General features: G+C 37.4%; 1 protein-coding gene across 4 annotated transcripts in view; it reads left to right on the top strand.

The window, feature by feature from the left end:
• ITCH (itchy E3 ubiquitin protein ligase) overlaps positions 1-19,180 on the top strand; it is a 65,432-nt gene that overhangs the window by 16,127 nt on the left and 30,125 nt on the right. For all 4 annotated transcript variants that reach the window (XR_012631467.1, XM_074888609.1, XM_074888611.1 and 1 more), the window contains exons 2-5: positions 10,091-10,181; positions 12,736-12,874; positions 16,023-16,147; positions 17,377-17,514. Coding sequence is in view for 3 of the 4 variants with exons in the window: in XM_074888609.1 (XP_074744710.1) it covers positions 10,112-10,181; positions 12,736-12,874; positions 16,023-16,147; positions 17,377-17,514 (472 nt within the window). In the remaining variant the exon portion in view is untranslated. The remainder of the gene's footprint in view (positions 1-10,090; positions 10,182-12,735; positions 12,875-16,022; positions 16,148-17,376; positions 17,515-19,180) is intronic.

A 19,180-nucleotide genomic window follows, 5' to 3' on the forward strand; every position in this document is an offset into this window, starting at 1 on the left:
ATGTGATGGTCACAGTAGGCCAGTGTGTTGGGATAACCATGGCTGGCTGCCAGGTGCCCACCAAGCCGCTTTCTCACTCTCCCTCTTCAGCAGGAAACAGGAGAAGATAAGATTGAAAAAGCTCATTAGTCAAGATAAGGATGTGGAGATCAGTCACCAGTTACCATCATGTGGAAAACAGACTTGACTCGGGGAGGATGAATTTATTGCCAATTAAAAATAGAGTAGGATAGCAAGAAAAACAAAACTAAAACCAAAACTATAAACACCTTCCCCCCCACTCCCCCCTTTTTTCCAGGCTCAACTTCATTCTTTCATTCCCAGCTCTTCTACCTCCTCCCTGCCCTGAGCAGCACAGAGGAGTAGGGGATGGAAGTTGCAGGTAGTTCATAACACTTTATATCTGCCAGTCCTTTGTCCTCACACTTTTCCTTTGCTCCAGCATCAGGTCCCTCCCATAGGATACAGTCCTTCACAAACTTCTCCAGTGTGGGTCCTTCCATGGGCTGCAGTTCTTCAAGAATTGCTCCATTGCGGCTCCCTTTCCGTGGGGTGCAGTCCTTCAGGAACACACTCCTTCAGTGTGGGTCCCCCATGGGCCACAGGTCCTGCCAGAAAACCTGCTCCCACATGGGCTGCAGCTCCTGCCAGAAGCCTGCCCCGGTGTGGGGCCCTCCCCGGGCTGCAGGGGGGCATCTGCTCTGCCCTTAACGTCCCTGGGTGCAGGGCAGAGCTGCCTCACCATGGGCTTCTCCACGGGCTGCAAGGGAATCTCTGCTCTGGTGCCTGAAGCACCTCCTCCCCCTCCTTCACCGACCTTCATGTTTGCGGAGTTGTTTCTCTCACACAGCTGCTGCACAGTGTTTTTTACATTTTCCTAAACATGTTATCACAGAGACGCCACCTGCACTGCTGATGGGCTCAGCTTTGGCCAGCAGTGGGGTCTGTTTTGGAGCTGGCTCTGTCCAACATGGGGGCAACCCCTGGTCTCTTCTCACAGTGGCCACCCCTGCAGCCCTTCTGCTACCAAAACCTTGACCTATAGGGGAAGCTTCCAGAAGAGGGGGCCTAGGAAAATAGTTTTGCCCATCATGAAATGGATAAAAGAACTTTTACTTTGCGAGTGTATTGTCAACCCATGATAACACCTGGGTACTTTCAGCCATAAGAGGAATTGGCTTGTATATCTGGTTCCTTGAATGAAAAGCAATTTGTCTTGCTTTGCAAGTAGCAAGGTAACTGCTTACCTTCCAGTCCACAGATTGTAACATTGTTCTGGTTGTGCACTACCACTGAAAAATTTTCCTGAAACTGCATCACAGAAGTATTAAGGTGAAACACAGTTCTGAGCCAAAGCAGTATTGTGTTGAAGCTATATTACTATAATATAGCTGTATTATAAAAAATATATATTTTTTTAAAAAAGAGTTTAAAAGGCCAAAATGACTTTCTAAAAGCAGTGGTTTATAAGATGCAGGAGTTAATCCAGTTAATGTCTAGTTAATATCAGTAAATCCAGCAGTTCAAAAATCTGTTGAAGTTTGTGGTAGTTACAGTGATGCCAGCTTCACTGTCTTCTCCTCTGTCTTTCTAATACCAGTTTAATTCTTTCTACTGTGGGTTAACATGCACACCAAGTTTAATATATCTTGTTTTCCAATGGTGGTATTTAAGAACCAGCCATTTTAAGTATTGCTGTATTTCTAAGATTACATCAGTGAACCAGTTTTAGCTTAGTGGTTTGCATATATGAATTGTTGTCCTCTTTGAAATGGATTGTACCATGAGAAGGAAATGGCTGAAATAAAAATAGACTATCTCTTTGTTTTCACAAATGGTTTTAATTATCTTGTGCAGCTCTCTGCAGTGGCTTTTCTTGCCAGGCTTTTTGGAATCAAGCGAAAGGCATATGATGTTCATGTACACTTTTGTCTTTTTTTTTTTTTTTTTCCCCTCTTTGAGCATTTCTTAAAAGTTAGTAAAAGCTGTCCTTTTAGTTAGGAAGGAAGTTCATTGGCAAGTTATCTGAGTTGGTGGCTAAGTCTGTCCTTTTGTCCTGCCTGCCACAGTTTTAGTCTAAGAACAGCTTGTGGTTGGGTAATTACTGATGTACTACTGAAAGGGGGAAAAAACTGTAAAATTACATGATATTTTTTTTCTTTGAATTTTCTATATGCAGTACTGTTTCTTTACATGTCTTTTTTCCAATTCTTTTATTCAGTATCAAATACTATATGTATGTAGAGAAAAGTCATATGAAACATTTCTGCTGAGGTGCAGGTTATACAGGGAGGCTTCTTAGTGCATAGAAATGCTAATGAATGAATTCTCTATAATTTTGATGTAAGTCTTCAGTTTGGGAGGCCTGAAGACATAGTTTAATTTGAATTGCAAGCAGTGTTGTTGGAAGCATTTTTCTCTGCAGGTTGAAGTTGATGGACCAGTTTTTCTAATCTGCGCAGTTTGCATAAGGAACATGAGTGATCCCTGGTATTGAGGTAAAAGTTACAGTGTGAATACCACTGGGTGTCTGGCCACAACGTTTCCAGAATTATTCTGTCTTTTCTTGGGCAATCTCTTTGTTTTGATAGTCAGGTTAAATGTTCTGCAGCTTTTCCATCTTCAAAACTTTGGATTCAGAAGAGTTTCCCATGTTCAGTTCTCTTTTGAAGTGGTAGATACTCAGGAAAAACAAGGAATCAGTGCTGAGGATTAGTGTTGCATAAATAATTGTCTGGGTGTTTTTAGAAAAGGTGTTTAAGGCTGTTAGTCTGTAGTTCCTTAGTCTTTGCTACTGTAATTTTGAATCTGTTCATGACCTAGAATAGAGCCATCTTTTGATCCTATTGTAGGATATCAATATGTTGTCAGAATGATTATCATTCTTATTGTGTATGAGGTTGCAGGAAATTAGTGTAACAAAACTCAGACTTTACAGGAAGGGATGTGGTATTTACTTTTAAAGTCTCAAATTAATTTTACCTACTCATTCTCTCAGACATTTCATTTACTCTCTCACACTGTGTGTGAGATGTTTCTGTGTGTTGAGGTGGTATAGCCAATGTCTCATGTGCAACATGGAGGTGAAAGTAATGGTATCTGTCAACTGTTTGTCACCAAAAGGAACCCAAAGCATGATAAAGAACTACTTTATAGATGCATATTTTATATCCTTTGGGAGTCGAGTTGTTCTACACTAGTCCTTTGCTTTAGAATCTGGCTTATTTAAACCTCCATTAATCTTAAGTGGAGGATGATGCTAGTTGTTTTTTTCCTTATCTGGAATGTCTGTATCTTTATAGCTACAGTATGTTTTCCTGTTGAGTTAACAGGAAAAGGAATGACATATGTGATGTGACATAACCCTCTCCTCTCTTTAAAGCACAGGCTCTTTTGCTGGCCAGTCATCTGTGCCGTAGTCTTACCAGAGTGAAGGCATCCTGGTCTGGACACAAACACTCCTTAGTTTTACTGCTGCAAGAAGTGTTCTTTGTTACCCATAAAAGCCATTCTTTTAACCTTTGTTTTGCTGGGGTTTTTTATTTATACGTTCACGTTTCCATTAGTTTGTTGTTCATACCAATCTTAACATCTTCATTACAATTCTCTGCAAGTTGTGTTTGCTTGTAGCAGAAAAACATCCAATAGAAAGATTCAGGATTATAGCTCTCTAGAATAGATTCAGATAATCTCACTCATAAAGTATAATTATACTTGTTCATTTAAAGGAGATGTGACTTCTGACTCTGATACACCACTGTACTTTGAAAGGGTGTAGAAATGATAGTCTGTAAGCAGGCATAACAAGAAAGTAATTCCTTGTTGAGCCAAAAGTACAATGGATCGTATATACTGTATACATGAATTAGGGAAAAATGTAAAATATACATTTTAAGATAGCATAAGGGATGAAGTTTCTACTTCAATGTCAAAGATTTCTCATTAGAAAGCCCGTAGTAGGGAAAGGACAGAATTCGGGCACTTCTGTGTTTTGTGGCTTATGTATCTTGCTTTTCTCCCGTTGCAGCCTCTGAAGGTCACGTCACTTGGGTTACTTCCCAAACTGATTACATTTTATTTCCCACAAATATATTTTTAGCTAGTACATTGAATTAGCTCGAGTGTTGTCTTTGAGTCTGCATCTCACTCATTCTTATCAGAACAGCTGCCTGTATGTTGTTAGCTTTGTAAATAGTTAAACTGAGTATGTAGGCAGCAGAAGGGAGGTGTGCCTGTAGTGGGAACTGGCATATCAGTGCTGGCTCTGACCTGGTGGGTACAGTTACTGATAGCAGTGAAGATGTGTCAACAGCAGCTCGGTAATTCGGCCTGAAGTCTGTGTTTGGACCCAGCATGCACTGTATTTCACATTTGTTCAAAAAACAATTTAGGCATCTGAATTTCAAATTTCAACAGATGTGTTATGGCAGAGACTACTTTGATGGGACTGCATCTTCAGTAAATAGGTGTAGTGCTGCTCACATGCAGTAACAGCCAAGGGTGCTAAGCTGCATTCTGCTGTTAAAACCCTCTGTTTCCATTCCTTATATAAATATCCCTTGATGCAAACCTCATAATTGCTTCCATTTTCAGTGTATACTCAACACTCTTATAATCTGAGTCTATTCTTTTCATCCTGGTTGATTACTCAGCAGTTTCTTTCTGTATGTCGTCTTGTTTGGGCAAAACTGACCATGTCCTTAAAACTTATTTTAGGGGGAAAAAAAAATTATAAAAATGTAAAACAATACAACCAGCTTTGTCAAAGCACTTTTTACTTAAAAGATGAAACTTGAACAGTTGAAGTAATTGCAGATTTGCTAAACAAGTAAGTTGCCAAACTACCTGTCTCTGCCTACGCTTACTGGATAATTATATCTAACATTTAAGAGAAAAGAACTTTTCCACAATATGCATGCCTTCAATTAAAAAGAGACTTCAGTCTTCTGGGCAAAGGAGAGGAAGCATTTGTATTTAATTTCTCACACACACAAAAGTGCTGTATTGATGTAAATAGGTGACTTTGAACTTTCTCTGAAATATCTAGTCTAATTTCTTCTTAATTGTCTGCAACTCACCTGTTGATAAAGAAAATAAGTTATTGTAAAGGTGACATGTTACATCTTGCATGCAGTTTTTTAAGCAAAACTTTGTATACTTTACACTTTTCCTGTGTTACACAGTGAGGTTTTCAAAACTATTGTTACATTACTAAGTAAGTTAAAGAATTTTTTTCATTATGCAATTTTTTTTTCTGAATTTTTGAAACAGCAAATACGCTTTGAATTGGTACACCTGTAAAGAGCAGTTTAGCCTGTTCTTAAAATTAATTGCTAAACATAAGGCTTACAGCAGCCAACAATTTGCAATTATTTCAGTATTTTTTAAATTATAAAGAGCATGTGCCAACATATTTTCAAAGCTATGCATGTATAATATACAGTCACAGGATTTAATTCTGACCTAGCTGTGTCTTCTATTCTTTCAAATAAATATGATACCTTCTTCAGGAGTTCAGCTCTTTAACAGGTGAAGCCCATCGGTGGGTAAAGTCACCTAAGTTAAATTGGTGTGACATTCTGAAGATCTCTCAAGCCTTTGATAGCATTTTTCTTCTATTTATACTCCCTGATTCTGTGGGCAAGAAGATCCTTCCCACCTCTTCCCTTACTTTGCTTTAACCAAGAAGCACACAGAGCTCTTTTTCTCCCCACTCTTTTTCATGTTTTCTTAAAAGAAAAATAAATGAGGATCCTCCCTTTCTGCCTTTCTTTTTCTGAGTGTTTGTAACATCTGGGCTGTGCTCCTCCAGAATTTCTTATTTCTTCCACACCACACTCAGGAGGAAAAAAAAAAAAATCTGGTAATGAAGTTTGCTGTCTTGGATCAAAATGCCACTGAAGGTGATGCACTTTGGCCTAATGGCATCAGGTCGGGCCATAGGAGAGGCTTCTGAGAAAGCGCTCTGGTTAGAGGTGGAATTCAAAGAACTGAATCCTGAAAGGATGTGTGGCCCGAGTTTCCTACTGTGAGGCAGATTTATTTTAAGCAATGTTTGTTCAAACCTGGCTGACTACAAACAATGGCAGATGCAGTTATGAAGTTGAGCATAATTTATCTAATAATCTACACATTACGGTAGCATGTTATAAAAACAAACCAACCTCCTTGGGAGTAGATGTGCAGCCACAGAAGAAATTCAGGCAAGCATTTGAATAGTTTATTTTTAATGACAAGAAGATATTCTGTATTATTATATCTTTTTATATGTCAAATACTTTATCTTATTAATTTCTAAGAAAATTATATTTATGTGATCATGATCAGAGTGTCTGTTACACTGCCCTGCTCTCTCTGTCACGGCTTTGAAGCCTTTCAACTGATGTTCCTAAATTTCAAATTCTGTCAGGTTTCTTGGAAGTGGGTATTGGCATCTGAGGGGAAAAAATGGCAATATGAGCTTACTGTAATTTAAAACAAAACAAAACCAGAACAAAAAAACCCCAAAACCAAACCAAATCCCTCAATACTTATGAAGTTGTGTGTAATTTTCTACTGCAGAAATGTTGGAATGACAGTTTGAACTTGTGGAAGTACTTGTTGCATTACATTGAAGCAGACGTACCCAGTTTATAGGATTTCCCAAATTATATTTTTGTTTATAAAAAGATTATTTATAATGTAATTTGGAAAGCAATCATTATACTCCTTTCCACTGGCAAGAGGTTCAAAGGTCTAGTACAGTTAAAATACTTGTTTGTGTTCACACATGATGGCCTGTTCATACCCAGCTGCTGACAGAACTGCTGGTCTTAAAGACATTTGCTTTTCACAGAATCCTAAATATTGTTTCTATTGCAATAAAACTAAATGGAAATATTTTACTAATGATTGAGGAGTGTACGTTGTTTTATTTTGTGATTAAGCTTGTAAGTAGCCCTAGGCTGGTTTTGAGTTGAAATCATATGCAGTATTGCCATTAAAAATAGCTGTTAATACAGTAGTTTCTTACCAAACAGATTTAATTTGTGTATGTATTTGTTATATAAACAGAGAAGGTAAATGCTAAAAATTAGGTTGAAATATAGAAATCAGCTAGATGTGACTTGTGGGGTTATTGTCTTTTGCAGTCTCTTTGTGCTTCTTCAAAGTGTAGTTCACTAACCATCACAGATTCTTATTTGACTAATCAATGTATTTGAGCCTTGTTTCCTCGGAAGGAGGTACATACCATGCCACCTGCCAATCCTGTTCTGCTCGCTTTTTTTTGTGGGTTGCACTACGGACTTTCTTAATTGCTGATCCATTCCAGTTAAAAATTGATGGAGATGGAGGTGTCAAAGTTGATTAAATTTCTATGAATTATGAAAGATTTGGATGGGATTATATACATGCGTGGTAGGGAAGAGTCTTAAATTAGTGCCCAGATGAGAGAAGAATGTAAGTGTGAGCTCGGTGATTATTCCTTGCTGGATGTCTGCCTTGGAACTCTGCTTGTTGAGTCTTTCAGCTGGCAGTTAAGGAGAGCGGAAGGGGCACTGGAGTCAAGGTATTTGAAAACATCAAAAGAGGAATAGGTCTATTGAAGTGCAGGGCACAGGTAAATTGTTGTTTTCTGCTTCTTCCTTTGGAACTCTCCTTTTTCCTGACTGACTAATGGAGCTTGCTTTAAGTGAAGAGCCTCTTGATTTTTAGCAACCATGCAATAAAATAAGACTCTTCAGTTTTATTGTTCAAAAATAATTAGAAACTTGGTGGCAGCTGAGAGAACTAATCAATGTGTAATGTAGTTTCTTTTTTTTAGAAATACTAGGAGGCAATAGATTCTTGACATGTTAATTAAGCTAGTTAGTGAAAACTATGTCTCACTACGTACACACTTGCACACACATGTGCTAACTCAAATGTTTGCAGGACAGTCATTTCAGATGTGATTAAGCTGCTAGAATTTTTGCTGCATATTTTCAGTGAAAATGATCAAATATTAATAAAATCCTTTTAATGAGTGTATTTTTCAGGCTTAGAAATTACAGTTAGCTTTAACATGTGCTTCTGAATGAGTGTTGTATGCCATATGTGCTTACTGTATGACTTCAGTTGAAAATTATCGCCTTCAGTAATTGCATTTGTATTATGTGCAGTGTCATCTCTCCGAGCGGAAAATAGAATCTCTTCTGTAAATGCAAACTCTTTAGGCTGTCTGGTATGTCTGTATTGGTCTAGAAGCTATTCAGCAGCTTCCTTAAAGTGTAAAGGATACCTAGTGAGTTTGATAAAACTAATCACAGGCTCAGAATTAAGAATTGTCCTCCAAATCTTTTAAATTTAGACTGCTTTTTAAATACTTATATTAAAAGCTTTTTCACTCTAGCAGGATTTAGATTTGTGTGATTTGTGTCTGGAATCTAGTAATTAACAGTACTGGACTCCAGTAATAAACTGTATACTATTCAAGCAAGTCATTAGTACTTTTTTTGGTAGTGTCATATTCTCCAGTAGTTAACACTCGCATCAGCAAGCTGTAGGGTGCAAGAACCTCCCATTTTACCACATTCAAAATACCTGTGGAATTATCAGTTTCACAGTAATTGTCACAGTATACAGATTTTTGCTTCAGATTGCAGCCTCTAAAAAGAAAGTTGCGTTACTCAGATGAGGTCTCCTTTTACAAGTTCTGTTTTGCATGGCATGCAGAGCATAAGACATGCACTTGTTTAGACTGCTTGTGCTGTTATCAGTTGGTAAATTCATACATACAGCTTTCTGTACTCAAGATACAGATTATCAGCAGCTTAAGCTAACATGTTACTTTCCTTTTTGGAAATAATGTGTACAGAAGATGACCTGAGAGCTGGCACATGATCATTGATCTGCTTTGGGGTTCAGATTTGGTGGCTGACCAAAGATGTGCAGCAGTGGGCTGGGAGATGTGCAGGTGCTGATAAGCCAACCCCTTGGCTCCAGTAGCTGAGCTTCACAACATGTGGGAGCCCAAAGAGAGATGTACAGGTGGATGAATGGTTTTGCAGTAGGTTGTGACCACAGAAGACAGTGAGGAAATGGCACAAAGGAGGGAACATGGCATGAAGAGGTATCGCAGTAAGTAGTCTGGAAGTTGTATCCAGCAGATAATTCGGAGTCTGCGATAACCCATTCATTTTCCAGTGGGTAATCTGCTGTAGAGGACTTATTGATGTATATCTAGTGTAGTTGGTAAGGGATGTTGAGCTGAAAATGTGTTTTAAAAATTAAGAGGAGGCAAGGATATCTGAGTATTTCCAAAGTGATGTCTATTTTTAATATAATAGCACACTATTTCATTTCTGTCTGTTAATATCAAAACTATGTGGTGCATATTGTCCACTTTCTCCCCCCTGGCCCCCAAAACCAGTCACTGAACTGATTAAAGTTCAAAGAATAATAGGAGTACCTGCTTGCTTTGGTGCTGGGAGGATCAGTCTAGCACAGGTTTGAGGACTGAGGTGTGTAAGAAGGAAGGTTGGACCGTAAATGAAGGTTGTCTTACCCTTTTTCAGAAGTGATGTATCAACACTTTGGAGATTTACAGCCTCTGTCTGTAGGTTTGATCTGACCAAGTGAAAATGAAAGATATACAGAAGCAGGTTTCTCTGAATTTGAAATTCACTTTTTAATAATTCATTTTCAGCCTTTTTTGTATGCTTGTGAATTGTGGTTTTCTTTTTCCTTTTTTTTCCAAGTAATACTTGACATAGGAAGATAAACTTCTTACCCAGGACTTACAACATCAGAACAGGCAGATATTTTCAGACATAAGAGGTACAGCAAACTTTGCGATTAGAACATTGTTCACTCTTGGTTAATTGGCAAATTAAAGGGACAAAATCAAAAGACCTGTTTTGCCTAGGACATGATTATTTACAGATTGTATAGTAGAGACTAATTCCTTTTGTAAAAAATTTTCTGTACTTTGGGGAAATGGAAAGGAACTAGAAAGAAAACAAGTGTGGTGGTTTAGTTTGCAGTATGATGAATCTACATGTCAAAAGAAAAGATGATTCAGTTTTTGAGTTTCTGAGGATTCTAATGTTTATATTGTCTCTTTATCCAGATTCAAGATCCAGCCCGTATTATGGCTGGCAGTGGGTCCAGATCAGGACCATCCAGTGGGTTTTCCATGAAATCACAGCTGCAAATCACCGGTAAGACTTCTGAAAGGATATATCTTTTCTGGATAGAAATGTGAAAGTGTTTTTCCCACAATTAACTGGAAGTTACTAGTATGTTGCATTTCAGGAAGTTTGAATTTTACATAACCCAAGAGAAGTCACACAGTAAGACTGGTGGTGTTATGCCATTATTACTTGGCAGAAATATAGCTATTTTATTCAAGATTTTATCTAAAATGTATTTTGAAATGATAATTTGTGTAAAAAATGGAAGGAATAGTTCTTTTTGAATGCTGTTAAGTAAATTGTACAGAACAGTCCTCTCTGAAATGCAATAATGTATTGTGATACTGCTTTCAGTTACTAACATTTGACATAATACCAAATCTAACACCTTCTCCTGACAGTCTTTTTACATCTCAAGCTAAGTGAATCTGAACTGCTCTTCATTAAATTTGACTTACTGCTTCTCCATTGTTACATGTTTTTATGGCCACCATTGTAAAGGAGCTTTAATAAAAGTGTTGGTGAGCATATTACTGTAATTGAGCACCTGTAGATTGCATAGGAATGGTTTTACATGACATGCTTCACTTTTTGTAGTGCCCCACCCACAGCGCAGCTGTTGAAACTTAATTACCAAGTTTTCCTCACTTTTGCTCTCTGACAAATTTTACTGAAGCATAAAAGCTTGAAGCCTGGGAGTGGGAGATCTGTGATTGTATGCAGGAATATGTTTAGAAGCATCAAGGGTAAAGTTTGCCCCATCAGAGTGGAAGATCTGTGGGTATATGCAGAAGTTTCACAATGTTGATGTTGAGGGGATGAAAAGAATTGTCAAAAATAGATATGAAAGCTTTAGACTAGAAAGGAGGTTGGAACTCGGTAAGTTATACTGGTTCTAGCTGTCACACTGGGGTTACAAGCTTGTTTTTTCTCAGTAGGCCATGAGATGAAGAGAAATCTTGGTCCCTACAGGTTGATATTGGAGAGAAAAATTGAAGAGGTTTGGGCGGAGGTACATCCGCACATGGCTCTGCAGAGCAGAGCTGAGGGCTGGAGTGGTGATTGCTGTCAAAGGCTCGCTCCGTTAAAGGCCTCTGACTAGCATAAAGAAAGTGAAGTTGAAGAAATGATTCAGTGTTTAGAATTGAGACTATTAAGAAGTTTGAATGGTTGTTAATTTCTGTAGAAGTTCAGCCACAGTCTGCAAGCAATTTCCTGTGCGAGCAGGCATTACCTTTTTGTAGACATTTGCATGAACAGCACCCCCCACCTGCCCTACCCTCACCTCCCCATTCTGCTGTCTTCATTAGTTTTAAATGAACTTTCACGTTGTCTGGGTAAGTAAGAACCTTGAAAGTAGGTACATGACTGCTGATTTGTGCTGCCTCTAAGTAGGTCTTGATGCCTTTGAGATAGCTAGTGATGTTGAGGCATGAGATGCTGTAGTACAGAAGTACTGGAGACATGAGGGGAAGGGGAGCTATTTATGAAAATTAATGTTAGCTGACTGAAATTAATTTCTGTAGGATGTCTGTAATATAGAGAGAAAGAGTTTCCCTTGGGAGCAGTTCAGAGCAGTTTATACTAAGCTACTTCTCTAAATCTCTAAAGGAGCATAGACTATAAAGGGAATCTAGGTAGATTAGCCATATGGGCTTGAATTACTCATCTTTTTTTTAAGGATGTAGTGCAGCTGAGGTGGGTGACGAAAACACAGGAGACCAAGTTGTTATTTGTTAGAGTGGAGTTCTCTGGCCAATTAGAAATGTTAATATTTTTGTGTTAAGTACTGTTTGGTGAGTTTAGCATCCACTAATGCACATGCATGCTGCTTTGGCTAAACGGAGGCCAGTGTTCAGCAAGACAGGAGTGTTGCAGTCAATGATGTTGAATGTTTGGGGGGGGAAAAAACCAACCACAAAACAAAACAAACAACCACCACAAAAACCCAAAACCAACCAACCGAAAAACTAAACCACCTCACACACACACACACCCAATTAAAGCTCTGGAGCTGCAAGTCCTGTTCGGGTTTTGTTGTTTCTAGCACAGTAGGTAGTTCTTGGAATTCAGTTTGCCTTTAGCTTTTCTGTAAGCTTTCTTCGATACAGAAAACATAACACAAAGTTCTTTTTCTTAATGGTGTTCTTCTCACCACAAGTGGTGACAGTTTTACATGATTCTTTAATGAGACAGATCATGTTTTGGGTGTTTTAACAAGCAAGTGTAATAAACTCCAGGAATTTTCTTGGCTGGTTATAGACTGGAGGAGGTTATAGAGGATATTTGCTACTTTCAACACCTAAATGCTTTTGTGGATCTTATACTGATCATTATTAATTATAGTGTCTGAAATTATGGAAGTACTGTTGCATGTTTTAGGCATTTGTGTGAGCTATAACATTGTATAAAATGATCTGGAATGCAAGAGCATTTTTGTCCATCTAATGTATGTTTTTCCTTGAGCATTATTGTCAGGTATCAGTGACATAATACTTGAATATTGAAGCACACAACTGAAAAATATTATTTGCAGTTGAAATCTTACTGAGTAAATAATTATTTTTCTTTTTCTTAACAGTTATTTCAGCCAAACTAAAAGAAAAAAATAAATGGTTTGGACCTAGCCCATATGTGGAAGTCTCAGTAGATGGACAGTCAAAGAAGACAGAAAAATGCAACAATACAAATAGTCCAAAGTGGAAGCAGCATCTTACAGTGTAGGTTTGATGGTTTTGTTTCCAATTTATTTGAGCTAAATTAATGCAATTGACAGTGGACTTAAGGGTTATGTTTTTATTTTAAGCAAAGCATTCAGTGTTACATGATTTGAAGGTATTTGTGTAATTTTTGGAGCAAATGCACTACAGTCTGGAATATATATTTACAGACTATTGCATTATGTCCTATGGAAAGGACCCAGTGCTCATGAAGGAAAATATTCTTTATTAATGTATGTGGTGTATCAAAGGAGCTTTAATTCTATGAGTTAGTAAGGAAAACAAGGTAATTTGATATTAAAACTGAGAGTCCCATAGATGTTTTTGTTGTCACATTTAAGGTTACAGTGTTTCTGAAATACTGTGGCTGAAAAGCATAGCTGTTCTTTGTGTACAGCTTTGTTGTGTACCATGCCATAGCACAGGTAGTGAGCGCTGTCTTGCACGCATCTAAATTCAATCACAAGTACAAAATTCCTGATTAGCTTGTGCCTTCAGAGTACAAAACTAACATTAGATTCAAGATGAACAGAGCTGTTGATTTTTGCTTTGCCCAGTATTTGTGTTGTGAGATGATAGGAAGCATAAAGCACAGGAAAAAAATTATCTGCATCTTCTATGAAATTTAGTTTTCACTTAAGAATATGCCAGATGGAACACAGGGATAAAGGTCAGTCTTGTGCTTGCACATTTGCTTATACTTAAATTCTAGATTATTATTCTTGGGGCACCTCGAACATTCCTGCCTGATGAAAACCTTTTTTGTGCCTGTTCTGTTCTTGTAATTCAGATTATTATGAAGTTTTAGTTATTACTATTTACATTACTTTCCACTTCAAAGAATTATTTTAAGAAAAAGAAAACTGTGTGCTTTACATGCATATCAATGTGCAAGAGCAGATTCTTCTTTCAGCTTTTAAAGTCTGCCTTATTTCTTTTTTTTTTTTTACTTGAAATGTTTGTGGCTTGCGCTGTGCAAGTCTACACAATAATACATGGGCAATTTTTGCTCTTGTTCAGTAAGCACCAAACAGAAACACCCAATGCATATCAACTTAATTGAAGATTACACTAATGCTGTGTGGAACTTAGTGGAGTAAGTTAATTGTTTTTCAGGAAATATTTTGACACAGCTCCTTACGTTCAGATTCAGAATAAAAAGGAAAAGTGTAATGGCTTCAGCGAATGGATATGGACCATGGGTTCCTCTTCTAACAAGCAGTCTGTTAGCTGGAGCTGCATATTCTGAAGGGATCGCCTGACTGTAGAAGTCTGGACTTATCAACCATATACAAGTGAAATTACCCGCTGAAAATAGTCATTTGTAATATCTGTTTCTCACAATTAAAATAATTTTAAAATATATAAATGTTAGAATGTTCCCTATAGAGAAAGAATATCAGTGTTAAAAATTACTTTGGAGTTGCTGTTAGGAATTTTCAGAAAAAACAGAAACATGTTCATACAATGTCAGCAACTGATAGTGACGTAAATTTGTTTCTCTGTGTAAGGCTTCTCAAAACTCAAGGGAGCGTGGGGAGGCAGGTGAATATTTTACCTCTAAGAGCAGCTTTCCGGAAAAAAAAGTTTTGTGAGTCCGTTCTTAATTGTAGTATCAGCTATTTTGTGACTCTCATTTTTCTGCTGTTGTCATAATACTTTTAAGAAGGAAAAAGAAAAATCTAGGCTTTTAGTTTTTTCTTATCACTGGGAGAGTTCCTTTATTCTCCAAGATTTGCCTGATTGCATGCGTTATCTCAGCTGTCATCATCTTGCTGCAAAATGTTCGGTGAGATTTAGTAATTTTGAAATGAGCATGGTTTGATTCAGCTTATTTTGGAGCTAGAGGGAGGAAGACTAACTACTCTGGCAGAAAATATTTCTGTTTGCATGTGTTTCTTCTCCAGTAAGGGGCTCTCCCAGCACATAACCGCTGGCATAGATCTGGGAGTGGAAGGTCTTACTGCATAGGTAATCCTTGATGAAGAGCTTTCAGGTCTAGGGAGTGATTCTGCTGACGGCTTTTCTAGGAGCAGAGATGTACCTTCTCTGCCACAAGTTGACAAATTCAAGCTGTCTGTGTGTTTGGCAGAGGCTACAGTATTGTGGTTCATGACCTTACCAGGCCACAAGCTTTTTCAGAGAGAACTTTGGCTCTTGTTTGGACTACATAGGGGCTTACGGTTGGTACCATTTGGTACTGTGCCTGCTCTCTGGAAGGCATCTTTCCAGGTTGTAGCACCATGCTTTGAATCAAGTTCAGATTTTTGTGTCACTGAAACAAGTAAAAAATTAAGAAAAGCCTCAGGGAAGTGAAAAGGGAATATAAGTAAATAGTTGAATAATTCTTTGAATTACTTGATTTGGAATTAAGAGAAACTGTTGTGATAGTTGGGTCCATAAGGGACTTTTCTGGTAGTAAACCTGGAACCAATTCTCCAAATTAGCACACTGTAGAAGTAAATACCTCCTACTCCTGGACATGGTGAGGAAAGTTTTTGAATTGTTAAGCCATGGAAGATGTAGTGTGTTCTTCTGTTCTCAGTAAATGCATTGTGAAGCCAGAAGTATACTGGTAAAATGTTAAATATAATTTTGTATATATTCCTGCTGCTTTGTCATAGTATAAGTATGTACCAGTTTATTAGGGGAACAGTCATCTTCTAAAAATACTTGAGATAATTTTTAGTATTTGAGTACTTCTCTTTTGATGGGTTGTCCTAAAATTTTCTGATAACCTCTTCAGAAGGCAAATTTGCTGTCTTCCTGCTCTGTGAAAAATTCTCACATCAAGGTACATAAATGCTGAACGCTCATGAAATGTGAACCTGCAAGAATCAGTCTTTTTTTTTTCCTAATCCTGGTTACACTCAGATGCTAATTGAGCTGGTAGTTTTTCTATAGATATTTCCCTTAAAATAGTAATAGTAAAAAATGTACTCAGTCAGTGAACAGTCTTGCAACAGTCTTCATTTACATGACATATAAAGGTGACTGCATACTAGAATGTGATAATTAGAAATGGTTTGATGTTACCACGATTATTACTTTGTTTTGAAGTAATTTTAAGTGAGAGTTGGAGTGCTCAGTTCACCCACTTTCCCTGCCAAAAAATGACCTTACATGTTGCTCAACTTTTTCTTTTCAGAATTGTCACTCCTGTAAGTAAATTAAACTTTCGAGTCTGGAGCCACCAAACATTAAAATCTGATGTCCTTCTAGGAAGCGCAGCTCTGGATATTCATGAGACTTTGAAATCAAACAGTATGAAACGTAAGTATAGGATTAACGATACCTTGGGATGTTGCAGAATTTGTCAGGAATTTGTCTGTTAATGAGTGCAGTGTGCAGCTCTGTAGATGGCCCTTAATTCCTTTTTTTGCTACAGATTGCATTTATGAGCTTCCTCCTACTTTTTCAGTGTAATCTTTTTTCATTATATACAGTCTGCTATGGTGTCAATGAAAACATGGTATTTTTCCCTTTGCTAGTATATGCAAGAGGGAAAACCTGATTAAAGGAAAGAGTGTTTCCTTTTATATAGCTTAAAAATGACGACTCTGATGTTTCTGGTGCTAGACCAGGAAATGTGTAAAGTTATTTTTGTTCTAAATAGTGTTATAGGGATATATTATTTAATGCATCTTAGAACTAGTTGGCCTTTAGGCAGTATGTGCATCTTGTGAAGCTTGAACGAGAAATTCTACACACCTGTTAGAGAGTTTATGTTGCTACACCATATAGCTTTGTGCTGTCATACTTACGTTCTGTGCTTTAAAGAAGTGTTTTATTCTGGACTTTCAGATGTGGGCATTGTAAATGCAGCATGTTGATTGTGGTGTAATAAGCTTGTTCTACTGACAGAATGTTACTGTCCTGCTGAATCTGGGTGAAAATTACCTTGGGTAGCTACATATAGCAGATACCCTGCTGTAATTCATTGGATTTTGTTTCAGACCATTTCATCAAGAATGCTTATTTACAGTTCTGTTCCATTGAAAAACAGTTATTTACCCTGAAAATACTTTTGGTCTGGGGATGTGATGCAAAATCTTCACATTCTAAATGTGAATCCTGATGTCATTAGATAAATGTGAAGTATTTTAATCAGAAGATGGAATTGATATCTGCTCTGTATGAAGAATAAGGTGAATTGCATTCCCTAACTCTAGGGTTTCAAGGACAGGTATATTAATTGCTGCACAAATGTGGGCAGAAATGTGAGACTCAGTCTGCTGTAATGATAATCCTTTCTTTAGGCAGCAACAAGCTTATGCTCCAGTTTTCCCCTTTTTCTAGAAATAATAACTTTTTACTGACATCCAGAAAAGATTAATTTTACCACACAAAAGAAAAAATTATGGAGAGACAGAGGGTTCTGGGGTTTGTTTTGGTTTGGTTTTTTCCCTTGATCACTACAGTCTATAATTGGCTCCTTGAATAAAATGCAGGTTTTTGTCATGTAGTAAGATAAACTCTGATTCATTTCCATACTTTTTCAGTTGAGCAGGTAGTGGTGACATTGCATCTAGTTGGTGACAGAGAACCAGCAGAAGTGGTAGGAGATTTGTCTGTCTGTCTAGATGGAATGCAGGTAGATCCTGAGCTCCTAACCAACGGTGATGCTTCAAGTACAAGAAGTAAGTACCTTTCAGTTCAAATGTGCCCTCTACATATATCTGGTATACACAGTTGCTTTTTCTGGAAGCTTTAACACAATAATCTTAATAACAGTGGTTTCTATAACTGACTGTTTGTAGAGACCAGGACTCATGCATTTTTATTTGAGGTAGAGTCATAGTCCACAGTGAAGATTTTCCAGCCTTACTGTAATGAAAATAACATTAACATCTTTATTTTCTGGGCTTTGCTAGTTTATATCTAGCAATCCCAAACTTTAATGAAAGCCTCTAGCTTCCCTAAATGTTTAATAACATCATAAAGAGAAAATAATATAAAATAAGTTTCATCTCATCATCATAAGTATTCTGCTCTCTAGGAGACATTGGTTTATATTTGTTTTTCTTGAAATATCTCATTTAAATGTTTTCATAGATTTTGTTCCCTGTGGAGTGCTGCAGAGAGGGATCCACTATTCTGTTTAGTTGGTGTCTTCAGTTTCAGATAACTAGTATGATTTTTAACTGAAAATCTTGAATACACGTAAGATGTGTAATTACACTAAAATAAAAAGTAAGGGGTTTTAATTTCATTGGTGCAGGACAGGCAACAGAGCATTTTTGAGGGTATTGTACGTTGCAGAGTAGAGAATAAGAGGTTATTCCTCCAGAAGACAGCATTGGAGAGACTGTCTGCTGTAGCAACTAGCTAGACAGTTAATTGGCAATTTTTAGGCTTCTGGATTTATTTTTTTTTTAAAGGACTAGAAGAAGTTGCTTTGAGATTTCATGTAAGTATAGGAAAACTGAATTAACACGCTAGCTTTGTAACCATTATTTCTTAAAGCTTTTAGTCCATATTTCTTTGCATCTTGTTAAAAGGATCAATTACATGATCTGATGGTGTGGGATTTTTTTGTAAATAAAAGCCAGATACTGGGATCGTGTGGGGCTTGTAGAGCAGTTATGTTGATAGAAATATGTAATGAAAGTAACAAATTTCCCTCTTATTCAATACTTGGTTTTCATCTATGCTTTCTTCTATTTCCTCAAATTCACCTACAGAGGAAAAGGTGTTAGCAAGTAGAAAAAGGCATGCTACCTGCATGGAACAAGAACTAAATAGAGTTTTGGGCTTGACAGTAAAGACAGACATTGACAGACCAAGTCAGATGTTCAGCAGAGAGTTCCCAGGTAATCAGGGGACTGTAGCACTTAAGGAAAGACTTAAAGTAGTCCAACACGTTCTTATTGTACAGGCTAAAGGTACTTGCAGGCAAATACAATGTTTATCAAGTAGCTTTTTAAGTTAAGATTTCTATTTCTGGGATTAAAATCAGTTCCGTGCACAGCCCACTAACAGCACATTATCATAAGCCTTTTACATGACTACATCTTGTCTTTGGTTTAGATCTGTACATAGTTGCCATCAGAATTGATAACTGATTTCTTTCTTAATGACATTTGTTTAATTCTATGGAAATAAAGTATTTGTGCTGTCTACATGAATGAGCATTTCTATGCTGCGTAGTCAAGTATTGCAAATGCTGGCACAAAAGGCAAATATTTCCAAGCTGGCTGAATAAGCAGTCGCAAAACATTTGCAAATCTAGGCTGAGCTGCTATAATTCTGTTTGGAGTGCAGCCATATTTTGTACCTGCTTGAATGCCTTTATGCTAAAAAATT

This window comes from Strix uralensis, chromosome 18 (assembly GCF_047716275.1).
Source record: "Strix uralensis isolate ZFMK-TIS-50842 chromosome 18, bStrUra1, whole genome shotgun sequence".
Lineage (NCBI taxonomy): Eukaryota > Metazoa > Chordata > Aves > Strigiformes > Strigidae > Strix > Strix uralensis.